The sequence below is a fragment of the Mandrillus leucophaeus genome, unplaced genomic scaffold (assembly GCF_000951045.1).
Source record: "Mandrillus leucophaeus isolate KB7577 unplaced genomic scaffold, Mleu.le_1.0 Scaffold503, whole genome shotgun sequence".
Classification (NCBI taxonomy): domain Eukaryota; kingdom Metazoa; phylum Chordata; class Mammalia; order Primates; family Cercopithecidae; genus Mandrillus; species Mandrillus leucophaeus.
In genome coordinates, this window is record NW_012105399.1 from 1,665,832 (window position 1) to 1,679,323 (window position 13,492).

Consider the following 13,492-nt stretch of genomic DNA (forward strand, 5'->3'; position numbering starts at 1 on the left):
CCACATCTAAGCATTTTCCAGAAAATATTTTTTTTCTCAAAACGTTCCCTTCAAAAGACAAGTTAAAAACATGCTATCATGTATACATTGAATATGAAGAAAAACTTAATTGCATTCTATCAACTTGAAGGAATTGTTGATCTAGAGAAGTTCAAAGGTCATATGTTTATTTTGATTTTTTGTAAAAAACCATAACCTAAAATAAAAGAATTGTGAGTTAAAACAAGCAAAAAACATTAAAGGAAACCAATACTTAACATCTGTTATCCTTGAGTAATCCTCAAAACATAGCCTAAGACAGAACACATGCACTGAAATTAATTGTTTCCTTATTCACATGATGAGGAGAGCAACTTAAACAAAAAAGCAGCGGCTAAAGCTAGATCAATTCAAACTCTGCTGGCTAATTAAAGCCTAAAATTATGGAAGTGCTTTGGAAATCTGATTTTTTTTAAAAGGCCTAAAATTAGGAACTATGCAATCGATTTTCCCCATCAGATACTCTGCCTGAGACCATCAACCAGATCCGTTCAGTTTTTGCTCATTTAGAAGGCATTTTCTCACTAGTTTATCAAGCTCTCTCTATGGCAGTGAACACAAAAGAATTTGTGGGGCTCATAACTGAAGATGTATCTTCACACAACAACCAGAACAGATAAGCAAGGGGATGAAAACACACCATGGGCTGTATGCTGATGGAACATGGTCCCACAGGCCTGGAATAAGACCTACTCTCAGGGTAAACCCTCAGCCTCAGCCACACGTAAGAGTAGTGGTGGGCATGGATGGATCCAAGGGGGACAAAATGGGTGTGCATCACACCTGCTTGACAGAATGATGCCTCTGTGTTCTCACAAAATTTCACCTCCTCATGATGCCCTCATCATCCCCCTGCCTCAAATTAACAACAAAGAATGCTCAACAGTCAGATCACTTGATCACTGCAGCTTCTATACATACCAGAGAGGACCGGCTCCAGGTGGGCTGGCGTCTGATGGGGGGTGGAGAATTTGACTGTCTACATGAAGAGGTGAAAAAATGAGAATGGTTATTATTATTGATATAAAAAGACCAGATAGACAAGGGAGGGAGAGGAAGTAAATCAACAAGATTGGTAATCGTTACATCAAGACATAAACATGGCTTATTTCCGGTGGTAACAATAAGAACAATCTTGATTTCCTTTGTTTTTCTTTATTTTCAAAATGTTCAGATAGGATACTTTTAGAATAAGTTTTACAAAGTAATATTAAACAAATGGAGGCTTATTTCTATAGAAAGACTGAGGGAAATAAGCAAGACTGAAAAATGTCACATTACGTGGATTTTAAAAAATTGTACTTTTTCTACTGTTGTATATATGTAAAATCCTTCACAGGTTTTTTTAAAAATGCAAGGAAAAATATTTTTAAAATGCTTCCAGTCAAATGAAAATACAAAATAGATACAATATTTTCAGTGTGACCATATAAAAGGTACTTTTTATTAAGATAATACATTTTACAAACATTTATCTGATCAGATACTTTCCAGACTAAGAATCAACATATTTTTTACTGTAGAGATTAAAAAATGAATTGGAAGTATTAGCAAATTCTTGAGAGTTGAAATCAAAGATGCCTTCAAGCCATGGGTCCCAAATGCTATAATATTTTCCCTCATTCTCAGTGCTGCCATAAAACAAACAAACAAACAAACAAAAAAATCAGTTTTTTTATTAGGGTAAGTTCTTCAATTCAAAGGACTCTCCTTATTCTGAGATTTCATCCTTCCTACTTTTTTGGTGATAAAATATATTTTATGAAATGATGGAGGCAATATAGCAATGGTGGATTTTTAAACGACTGGCTAAATAATACAATATTATCAGACCTATGTTATATATACTGCCCCCTAATTTTTCTCCCTGTATCAAGAAATTGAGGAGCCACTCAACAGAGCTATACCTCCAGATGACAAGCAGCAGCTCTGCAGAAACAGAAAAATCAGTAATGATCTTTTAGAGGTCAGAGAGTCTCGCCCTCTGGAGAAGGACGCTGCTGTGTGTGCGTGGAGAAGGACGCTGTTAAGATTATGCCAGTTCACAGAACTCCAGAGGGATGCCCCAGGCCATAACATCGTGCCGGGACGCTGAACTGCATATGGAATTTAATGGGAGTGTGTGTGTGTGTGTATAATTTTGAGAGTGTGCCCCAGGTTTTAATCAGGTAAGAGGTTAGGAACCTCTTATACTCGGTTAGGAAGAAGAAAAGAATGGTTATTACAGAAGCAGAATTGAGAAACAGAATTTCTTCTTAGTTTTCAGACTAATATGTGATGTTCACTAATACTGGAGGAAAAGACCACCAAAAAAAGTAATAATAATAAGCACTCCGTAAATTTGATAGTAAAACCATTTGCTGAGCTGTGCTTAAATCAGAAGACAAGAATAAAATCCAGTTCTCAGTTTTTAAATTCACCCTAGAGAAGTCAAGGATAGCATTCTTGTTCATGTCAAAGATACCCCGAGAAGTCAAAGGCAACCGCAGAGTAGAAATACACAGAAGTGACCTATCAGGAACCTGCTCAAGAGAATGGTGTGGTGGGGCACATGGGAGAATGTGTCCGGAAGAAACGTACAGCCGCTTCACTTGCCACTCCCCGATCAGGCCTTCTTCTGATTTACATTTGCAAACCAAGCGGGTAGGCCTAATACTATCAGACATACTTTCAGACCCCGACAGTGACCAATTGCAGTGACTGGCTTGAAAGAGCCTCCGTGGTGTGGAGAAAAAAGTCTGCCATGACCTGGCGCTCCAGCTATAAAGCGGCCGCGTTCTTCAGCAGGAACTGCTCTAGGACAATACTCTACATACTCTCGGATGTGTCCACTGTGGGAGTGGAAAAGCAGTTCTTCTCTTGCATTTATAACCCTGACGCTCTTTGAAACAAAATTAAACACATTGGGCGCCCAAACCGCTGAATGTATTCGGCTGAGGAACGTCTTTTGAAGGTAACCAAGAAAAAGACAACGATAGAGTGAGCCCCAGCACGCTCCATCTGAGGTCAGGTCGCATTTAAGTGCCCTCATCACACGCCTCTTTATCATCTTTATTTCCAAATTAAATTAAAAAAATACACACGGATTTGTGACACCTGTGAGTGTCTTCCACATCTTCCTCTAATTACCCTGGCCTCTCATTTACAGTCAGATGACATGACCCAGGAGAACGCGCAGGGTTAGCCAACTGTGCAAGCGACACGGGGCTGAGGATGACAGGAGCGTCTTCTCTTTCAAGCTAGCTCGTCACTCTGTTACCCACTTCTGAACACACTCCGCGTCTGACACGAAGGGGCACCCTGGCAAATTGGGAACTGCTCTGCTTCTCCAAACTCCTAGCAGAGGGTTGGAAAGGCGCTAATGCGGGCCACCCCATCCAGGCAGCCAAGCATTCACAGTCAATTTGTGAATTATTCTCTCTCTGGGCATATGCACTACACTAGACAGTCTTCATCATTAACGTTTTCATTCCTGCCCTGGCTTTAGCTTACTTCTTTAGCTTCTGCAAGGAACAAGGAAAAAGAGTGAATAGGAAAAGCAACCTACAGCACCCCAAAAAGACATTAATTTAGTCTGATAAAGCCATCCCGTTGAGGGGGGGGACTAATTGTTTACTTACTCAGTGCAGATTTTGTTTTGTTTGTAAAACTTGTGTCGTGTGGCAAACAACCGAGAAATATACTTGGCATTTTCGATATCATCCTTGGAAAAGAAGAGACAGAGAAAAAAATAAACATTAGTTGAATTAGTTATACATTTCATTAAGATTCTTCTGAGGAGGGACACATCCCTTCCAACCTTCATCTCAAGCACAAAATAATACATGGGCCAAAGTAAACCAGCCTGCTGAATTTCAGCAGCAGCTATGCCTACAAAGCCTACCAAAGAGTGGCAGAACATGCCGTCTGCCAAGGAATCCCTATGTCCAAAGTGCTGGGGTTACACTGATGAACCGGCATGTCTTTACGTAATTCCCGACCAAGCGCTTTCAAAATAAATAACTGAATCAAGGCACAGCATAGAATAAACACCAGACTTCATTAAATAGGAGGCAGTGAGATGCCTTGGCTCTCGAGGAGGCACTTAACAGAAGGTCAGTAGCTTAGCTTACTTCAGATTAAGCTTGGGCTACGATGGGAAAGAAAACTCAAGTCTGCCAGCAAAAGCAAATGGAATGCAATAGAAGAATCAGGGGTCACTAGATGAGGGCTGTAACTAGAGTGCTGAGGAAGGCGGCACGCCAGACAATGTGATCCATCACACATAAGGCAGGTGGAGGGACCAGAGTCCTAGAGTCAAAAGTCAGCTTGGAAACCCTGTATTGTATTTTATTTTATTATTTTATTTTTTGAGACGGAGTCTAGCTCTGTTGTCCAGGCTGGAGTGCAGTGGCATGATCTCAGCTTATTGCAACCTCTGCCTCCCGGGTTCAAGCGATTCTCCTGCCTCAGCCTCCTGGGACTACAGGCGCCTGCTACCACGCTCGGGTAATTTTTGTATTTTTAATAGAGATGGGGTTTTGCCATATTGGCCAGGCTGGTCTCGAACTCCTGACCTCAAGTGATCCACCGGCGTCGGCCTCCCAAAGTACTGGGATTACAGGCATGAGCCACTTTGCCTGACCGGAAACCTGGTATTTTAAACATGGGTATTTCATCATCACTATCCTGGAATGAGTAATGATAGCATTGACCAAGTATTAGAAAGCATCTCTTCAAGAGAATATTTACTATTTCAAGATAGGGACAGCAAGGAAAGGACATGAGGAGTTGAAAAGTCCAAAAGCCAGTGTCTTGTCAGACCCTGCCTCTGTTTGTCTGTTTTGCTTACCGTGTGAAAGAGGGCAGTCTCTTCTTTGTTGATGAGCTCCACTAGAATGGTCGACTTGTTATGAGTGATATTCCCCATGTCATTCCACCTGGTCAAAACAAATGTCACTGTGAAAGATGTTCCAGGCATTTACGACACAGCAGAGAAGGGCTGTTTGCTGCTATCGAGTCTCATTTTTACAAACTATGATTTAACTATTTTTAAGTGAAATGTTCTTGCAAAGGATAAAAGTAAAGAAAATGCAGCACGTATCCATTCAAATAGCTAAAAATTCTACATAACATATGTCTAGATATTGCTATTTATAAATTATAGTTTTCTTTGTGACTAGCAATGAGGAAACTCTGCAAGGGACTTTTGCTTCCCCCTCTCCCACTTTTTTCACATTTCCAAAGGGACAAAATATTTCCCATGACCACTACTTTTTAATGATGGAGGAGCATATATTATTAAAACATCATGTGTTTCCAGGAACCTAAACAGAAGAATCCACATATTCTGCATTGCAATATGCACTACAGATTCATGATGCCACCTAAGAAAAAACGCCTGTTGAAGCAGGAATGACAAGAGAGATCTTTCAGGCTATAGAATAAACTTTTTGACTTTTGGACTTAGTGTCAGCTCCATATGCCGGCCACTAAGTATACATCAATTGTCTGTTTAATGTGCCTACACTTTTGGGAACATACACACATACACACACACAGAGTTTCCTTCCCTGTCTTCATGGAGACCTTACCTAAAATGAGATACACCAAAACAAGCACCAGATGAGGAAAGTTAAGCTACTGCTTCCCACCCTACTTGGAACCAATTTCTAACCATCTTTTACCACTACCTACCCTTCACCTGGTGCCCCAACCTATAATTCCCTGCCACCACTTTTTCACTCATATGATGCATCTGCTCATTAATATTTCTACCATCCTCTGTTTGGACAATAACTTTGAGACTCAGCTCTGGGAGTCACCTTCTCTAGGAATCCCTTCCTCATATCCCCCCTACCCACACGTGAGGAGAAGAGCCTGCTGCAGTCCCCTACCAGTCACCACATTGCATTACAATTTTTACTTCTGTGATGAGATCTCTAAGGAGACCAAGTAGACCACAGGCACCATACCCAATGCAGGGATTCTGCCTTCTTCGTGTCTGTGTTCCAAGCACTGAATCGAGCACCTGGCACACAGCACTCAATAAATGTTTGCTAGAAGAATAAAAAGCAATAATATTGCCTCTCAGCTGTATAGAGTCCGATTCTTACATCAAATCTCTATGGCAGCTATTTTTGCTCCTACTTTAAAAATGAGGCAATAGAGACACAAATAAGTACCTGACTTAACAAGTTTACTCGGTACATCAGGGATGGATGAGTTCTTTACTTGGGGTTTCCAGCCTTTCCTCCAGTCATCATTCCCTTATACCAGTACCAAATGTTTTTAGGTGCCTCTGCTGGGGCAATACTCTCTACAAGTGCTGCACCCAGCTTGCTTCGCAACCTACAGTTCTATCAGATTACATCTACATGGACTCACAGCTACATGCTCCTTAGTGAAGGTCTCTAGAGATAAGAGATATTTGGTTTCGTCTGGCTTCATTCCTTCAAATCAACTGCTGAAATCCTAGATACACTTGGAGCCCCACCATATGACTTCATCTAGTGGTATAATTAACATGACGCTATAGTAGATGTGAATTCTCATCTCGTAGTGGTTTCAAGATAAATGAAAAGGGCCGGAAACAGTTTCTAAGGAAACTAAGCATAACCTGTGAGTGGCTTATGCTCATGAAATTTCCAAATTGCAATTTTCTTCTCTTTCACTTCAACAGCTGGTGTGCAAGACTTGTGTACTTATCTGCTGTGCTGTAGGTTCAAAGAGAAACTGAAACATCATTTTAACTATGGAGAATTCGTAGGACACAATGCCTGGATAGCTTTGAATGGGTATAAAAATTTATAGTTACATATTTACATATTTTCCTCAATTAATTTATACTTTGTGGCAGATATATAGAGCTGACACTAAGTCCAAAAGTCAAAAAGTTTATTCTATAGCCTGAAAGATCTCTCTTGTCATTCCTGCTTCAATAATGTCTCTATTTAGAGGGCAAGAGAATATCATAAAAACAATGACAGAGTGGGGATCTAGGAAAATAAAAGCCTATCAGGAAGCTTTTGGTTAGAAAATTGTCTCAAAATGGCCCTACTGTAGTTGCTGATCCAGAGAGTACATGGCCAGTTAAGAGTCACTTCCAGAAGGTGGGCTATGCCTGCCTCCAAGAGCTATCTTTGATAGTGTGCCCTGGATACACAGATCCGCCTATCAGACACACATACAAGAAAGCTGTTCTTCCAATCATGGGCCATGCTGCCCTTGTAAATGAAAGCTAGAACACAGTTTATCAGATCGTTGGCATTATGATAAAATCTATGAGCACCAATACAAAGCAAGCATATTGATGTGAAATGCAGGAGGAGATGGCTGCATCTCTACACTGGTACCTTTCCTGATAAATGGAAAAGAGGACTGAAGTGTCAAAATAATTAAAAGTACCAAAGCCCCCTAATTCATCATAATAAATAGATTACTTTTTCAAAACACATTTTTAAAAATAATCGCCTTTTGTTCACATAAAAATCAGTTTGCACTATTGTGGCACAGGTGGTTTAGAACAATGGAAAGAAGTGTTTAGATTTAATGACTGACTGGAGAGCCAGTTTTCAACCAGACTCACGAAGTTTAGTTTCACCCTTGTAACTCAATAGGGTTTAACAATGTATTTCTTGGAGTCAGGTGGGAAGGGTTTCTACGAAAAGTGAGATGAATTTTACGCTTAAATCCTGCAGAGGGCTCACCTTATATGAGCTGAGAAAAGTCAAATCTTATCCACTGTTTGGCTCTTAACTCATTTGGATGTTAATGTAATATTAACATTACAGTCCCTCAAGGTGAAAAAGAAAAAAGAAAAACAAACAAACAAATAAGACTACCTGTGTATTACTGCTTGTCTTCCAATTCTGTTCCTCACGAAAATCCCCATAAAGAAAATGCCAAGGTGTACACAGTTTCCATGATTGTCCTGGGTTAAGACCAACAAAAGATACTTGTGATGACTCATGTTCACGGCAACATTAGTCACAACAGCTAAGAAAGATATGGAATCAACCTGACTGTCCATCCACAGATGAATGGATAAAGAAAATGTGGTACATGCATACAAGGGAGTACCATTCCGCCTTAAACAGAACAAAATTGGCATTTGCCACAATACAGATGGAATTGGAGAACACAATGCTAAATGAAATAAGCCAGGTACAGAAAGACAAATAACACATGTTCTCACTTATACGTGGAATCTAAAAATCTGAACTCATAGAAGCATATAGTATAATGGTGGTTACCAGAGGCTGGAGAATGGGAGGAATGGGGAGAAGATGGTCAAAGGAAATGAAGCCTTGTTAGACAGGAGGAGTAAGTTCAATATATCATGGTGATCATAGCATAGTTAGTAACAATATATTGGTGTTTTGTTGTTGTTTGTTTTGAAACAAGGTCTCACTGTTGCCCAGGGTGGAGTGCAGTGGCATGATTTTGGCTCACTGCAGCCTTGACCTCCTGGGCTCAGACAATCCTCCTATCTTAGTCTCCCAAGTAGCTGGGACTACGAGCAAGCGCCACCATGCCCCACTAATTTATTTATTTATTTATTAATTATTTATTTTTACAGACAGGGTCTTGCTATGCTGCCCAGGCTAGTGATCCTCCATCCTCAGCCTCCCAAAGTGTTGGGATTACAGGCGTGAGCCACTGCGCCCAGCAACAATGTATTGTATTCTTAAAATCACTAAAAGAGTAAATTTTAAGTGTTCTAACCACAAAGAACTTACTCCTCCTGTCTAAGAAGGCTTCATTTCCTTTGACCATCTTCTCCCCATTCCTCCCAATCTCCAGCCTCTGGTAACCACCATTATACTATATGCTTCTATGATTTTAAGTGTTCTAACCACAAAGAAATATGTGAGGTAATACATAGGTTAACTGGTTTGATTTAGCCACTCCACAATATACACATATTTCAAAACCCGTAGGCATCACATCCCATTTCTCACCCATGAGTAGAACGAATCATAGACAACATCATAGCAATAAAGTGAACAGCTGTGTTGGGGTCAGGTCCTACAGGAACTCACCCACCACACATCCTAGTGGACTATATAGAGAGAGAGAGAGATTTTTTTTTTCCTTTTTTCTCAATTTGTCACAACACATTTCCATTTTAAAAGAGAATCTCTGGATTTTCTCAGATTCATTGGGATTTGGATTTTCTCTTTCATGAACATCTATTAATGTCTTTTATTTTTTAACCTTACCAAAGTTCTTGTTTTTTAAATCATTATACATGTAAGAGTTTGAAGAGTTGAATATCCTTGAGGGCTTGCTTAAAGGAAGCCAAAAGCAGACCTAGACCTACCACTTCCTCGGCCCAGAGGCTGAAACTTTCACCTCTTAAAGCCCTCGATGTGTCCCTTTGCAGCTCTCATCTCTGGCCCTTTCAGTGCAGAACGTCCCATTCCTCAGTGAAGGGATATTTTCTCGAATAATTACCTTTTGTTTCCCTTGTTCACTCTTTTTAGAACTCCCATTATTGAAATATTGGACATTCTGGACAGGTCCTCTAATTCTTTTATCTCCCGTCCCCGACTTACCATTACTTTGTTTTTTGGTGAGACTTTCTCAGTTTTATCTTCTAACCTGTCTATTAAGTTGTATACTTCTGATATCACATTTTTAATTTCAGAGTTCATTTTTGTTTTCTAAATGCACCTTTTTGTAAGTACCTTATTCCTTCAAGGAGGTAAAATTAAAAAAAAAAAAATCCTGAGGCTCACTGAATAGTATTTTGAGCAGGGGGCTCTTCTTCCTGTACAACATCTGCATCTGCCAGTCAGTCCACTGCTGTTCTTATGATGTTGATCTCTGTCATTCCTAGAAGGACACTGTGTAGAGTGATGCTTGACTGTCTGTTCGCATTTGAGAATCAGATGCTAAATGCTGGCTGGGAGCTCTCTAAGCACAGGAGGGGCTTATGGACTTCACTGGTGGGTGATCTGTTGAGCCCTGTCTTGGGGAACCCCAGATGTCATATTCTTATCTTCAGTCTGGCCTCTTGGTCCAGTCAGGTGCTTCCAATCTCCTGTCTGGGAAAGCATCACCTGGCTGCCAGGGTTCTGAGAGTGGAGTGGGAACCAGATATCTAGTGGACAAACTGTCAGTCCCTTAAGTGAAATCCTGCTTTCCCATGGGGGAGGTCTTCTTTCTGGAGCAAGAGTGGGGCCACGCACAACTAGAACTAAGATGGAAAAGAAGGACTTCTACATTCCCTAGAATACTTGATCCCATTTAAGGTACAAAGAAGGCAGGGACCTCTTCTCAACTCACCCTCTAAAGCTTACATTCGAATAAGAGTCTTCTAACAGAGACAGAGAAAGAGTACAACCCCTGTTGGTCGCAAAGCAAAAAGAGTGTTGAGAGACAATGAACCGGCAAAGACAAAAGAGAACCGTCCCATAATGCTGATTCCAGGAAGTTGAAAAGTTAACAGGAGGTATATGTGAGAAAAGAAGATAGGAGTGGAATTAGAAAGAGAAGGGGAATTCTGCAGAAAGATTTCCCTGGGCACTTTACCTCCAGAACTGTAGGGATGCGGATAAGGGAAGAGTTATTCACCAAGATGGGGCAATGGCAAAAGCACAGCAGGGGTGCCTCTGGAAACCACTATACCCAGTGCGCTGGGGACACTGCACTGGTCAAAGCTTAAGGGCTCTAAATCCAACCTAGCAATGGATAAAGGCTCCAGACTCTGTCTTACCCATCCCAGAAGCACCCTTTGCCATGCCTATGTGCTCTGACAATATAGGACTGACTCAGGCAGTGCCCATACCTGTATCTGCGGAAGGAGGGGCAGACTTGTTGGAAAGTTGACTGGTCTTCTTCTACTCTTGAAAATTTTTGAGGAACCACTCATGGAAAAGCCCATGCTAAATTCATGTATTTTTCCTAGGATATATCATGACATGCTTTTGTCAATAAGAACCTGTACCAATCAAAAGAGAATCCAGTCCCACTCACAGCCTTTCCCTGCATATTTTCTTGTCTGCTTTTTTACTCATTGCAGAGCTGACCACATCACCACCCCCATTGGTACTGTTGCTCCCACCCCCATCCTTGGGTCACCAGGAATCATGCGGTCTATAGATGGTCACCTTAGATATGCACAGGTATGTGGGGAGAAAGAGGAAAAAGAGGCAGTGCAGCTCAGTTACCTGAGCTTGGCAATGAGTCAGAAGTGCCTATCTTCCAACTCAGAGGAAGGTATTATAACCCTTGTCGGTCCCACTAAAGAAAGAACATACTAGAAAGCACATCAGAACCAACCACAGCAGATTTCAACATATCCTCAACTGCCCCTGTTTTCCGCAGTCCACATTAAAAAACAACACAAGCAAATTGCCGCAACAAAACCTCCAACTTCCAGGGATTGAGAAGTCAGTTTTCTAGAAGTGGAGAAAAGTTTACTCTGATTTTTCAATGACCCAAAATATGACTATATATGGGGTGCAGAAATGTAAGTGGGATGCAGATGGCTTCATAAGGCATTATTGCAAGGAAAATGGATTACAACCCTATGAAGGGCAGCTATTAGAGAAGCAAAAGAAAATTAAACAAATCTAAAAAAGAGCCATTTAGCCCTTTCTGAAAGCTGCGGCCACCCTGCTCGATTCTACTTGATGCACATGGGCAGTTCTCATTAAGGCAAATTGCAAACGTGCAACAGAGGGGGAACTGAACACTTATAAAACAGCCAGTGGAGCCAGTCTGGAATGAAATGTTTGTGATGAAATTGCAGGCGTCTCCCAAATTGCTAAAATGTGCCAGTTGCTTTACGTTTCTGATCAATCTCCATTTTTTGTAAAGTTGGTCAGCAGAGAGCAGAAAATGAGTTTGGATGATGGGCTCAGCTCTGTAAATGACTATGCTCCATGACCCCCCCAACCACACCCACTTCAGGAGGTAGATGTGCTGCAAAGGATGTGATGTGCTGTAGCAGTTTCCTAGGCATAGTTTCCATAAAACACCAAAGGGGCTAGGAACCCACAATGGAGGGCCCTACAAAGCTGGAGAAATAAAACATGATTGTATACAGGGAACATTTCATTCTACCTCACAAACAATTATCCCTGTATTGGCTCAATGAAGAGAAAAAGAGAATAAGAAAAGTATCGGCTAGAGTCTTCATTAAGGTTTCACATGACATTGGCTGTTGACTTGTCCTGTTATAGGACTGGAATATCAGCCTTGATACCTCCAAGGTGCCGAATTGGCTGATGCTTGCTACTCAATTAGATGGAGTGTCTTATTGAACTATTCTGCTGAGGACCATGGCAAACTTCAAAATGTCTTGGTTAAGAAAAGCATTTGTTTATCTATAATAAATTGGACTTGTCAACTAATGCTGCATAGTAAAAAGAAGGCCAAGTCATTCTGGCCTACTGCTATCAACACCGATTTTCCAAATGCCAGTACAGGTAAGAGAAGGTTAAAGCCAGCACAGGGCACAGCACGTTACCTTTACAGGGAAGATTTCCTGTCCAAATCCATCCAAACGTTCCACTTCATTGATGTACATCAGTTCAGCTTCTGCTGGCAGGATTCCACTAAAATCAAAATAGCATCGAAGGAAGAAATGGTTAAGGGCAATCAGTGGAAGATCCCACTCTCCTGATGGCAAATTCCAGAGCTGTGGTTTAGCTCCAGTTTCTGGGAAGAGCAATCATTACCCAACTGTGAGGGTAGGGTGCATTACTAAGTAATTCATTAACATCTTTCCCAGTAGCCTTTTACTCAACAGGGAATAATAAGAGGAAGGTAAAGTATTTAATTAAGAGCCACAGCTCTATAAACATGAAATAATTATTCCAGACATCCCTTCGAATATGTTGCCTACTTTAGAAGTTATTTTTCTCTCATCTGGGAGAAATCTTCATTATGGGGGAAAAAAAAAAAAGGAAAAAGTTTATAATGAGGATAATATTTTGGGAGTCAAATGGCCATGGCTCATGCCTATAATCCCAGCATTTGGGGAGGCTGAGGCAGGTGGATCACTTGAGGTCAGGCATTCGAGATCAGCCTGGACCACATGGTGAAACCCCGTCTCCACTAAAAATATAAAAATTAGCTGGGTGTGGTGGTGCATGAGCCTGTAATTCCAGCTACTCGAGAGTCTGAGGCATGAGAATTGCTTGAACCCTGGAGGTGGAGGTTGCAGTGGCCCGAGATCACAGCACTGCACTCCAGTCTGGGTGACATAGTGAGAATGTCAAAAAAAAAAAAAAAGAAAAAGCCATGACGAGAGAACTTAGGATCACTCCATAGGCCTTGATATCAAACTCTTGGTGCTTCCTTGAATTAAAGTTTCTCTCTTTTTCTTTCCTTCACCTGCCTACCACTCAACACAGCACTTTAGGTCTTCACTCTCTCAGCACAGGCTTCCTAGATTCTCTGAGGGAGGAAGGAAGGAAGGAAGGAAGGAAGGAAGGAAGGAAGGAAGGAAGGAAGGAAG

General features: G+C 41.1%; 1 protein-coding gene across 1 annotated transcript in view; it reads right to left on the bottom strand.

The window, feature by feature from the left end:
- Positions 1-13,492, bottom strand: part of PTPN14 (protein tyrosine phosphatase, non-receptor type 14) — a 138,029-nt gene that overhangs the window by 41,546 nt on the left and 82,991 nt on the right. Inside the window, exons 6-10 of the mRNA XM_011996159.1 lie at positions 12,500-12,587; positions 7,863-7,951; positions 4,871-4,958; positions 3,660-3,742; positions 961-1,018 (exon numbers count right to left, since the gene is read on the bottom strand). Of these exons, the coding sequence (XP_011851549.1) occupies positions 961-1,018; positions 3,660-3,742; positions 4,871-4,958; positions 7,863-7,951; positions 12,500-12,587 (406 nt within the window). The remainder of the gene's footprint in view (positions 1-960; positions 1,019-3,659; positions 3,743-4,870; positions 4,959-7,862; positions 7,952-12,499; positions 12,588-13,492) is intronic.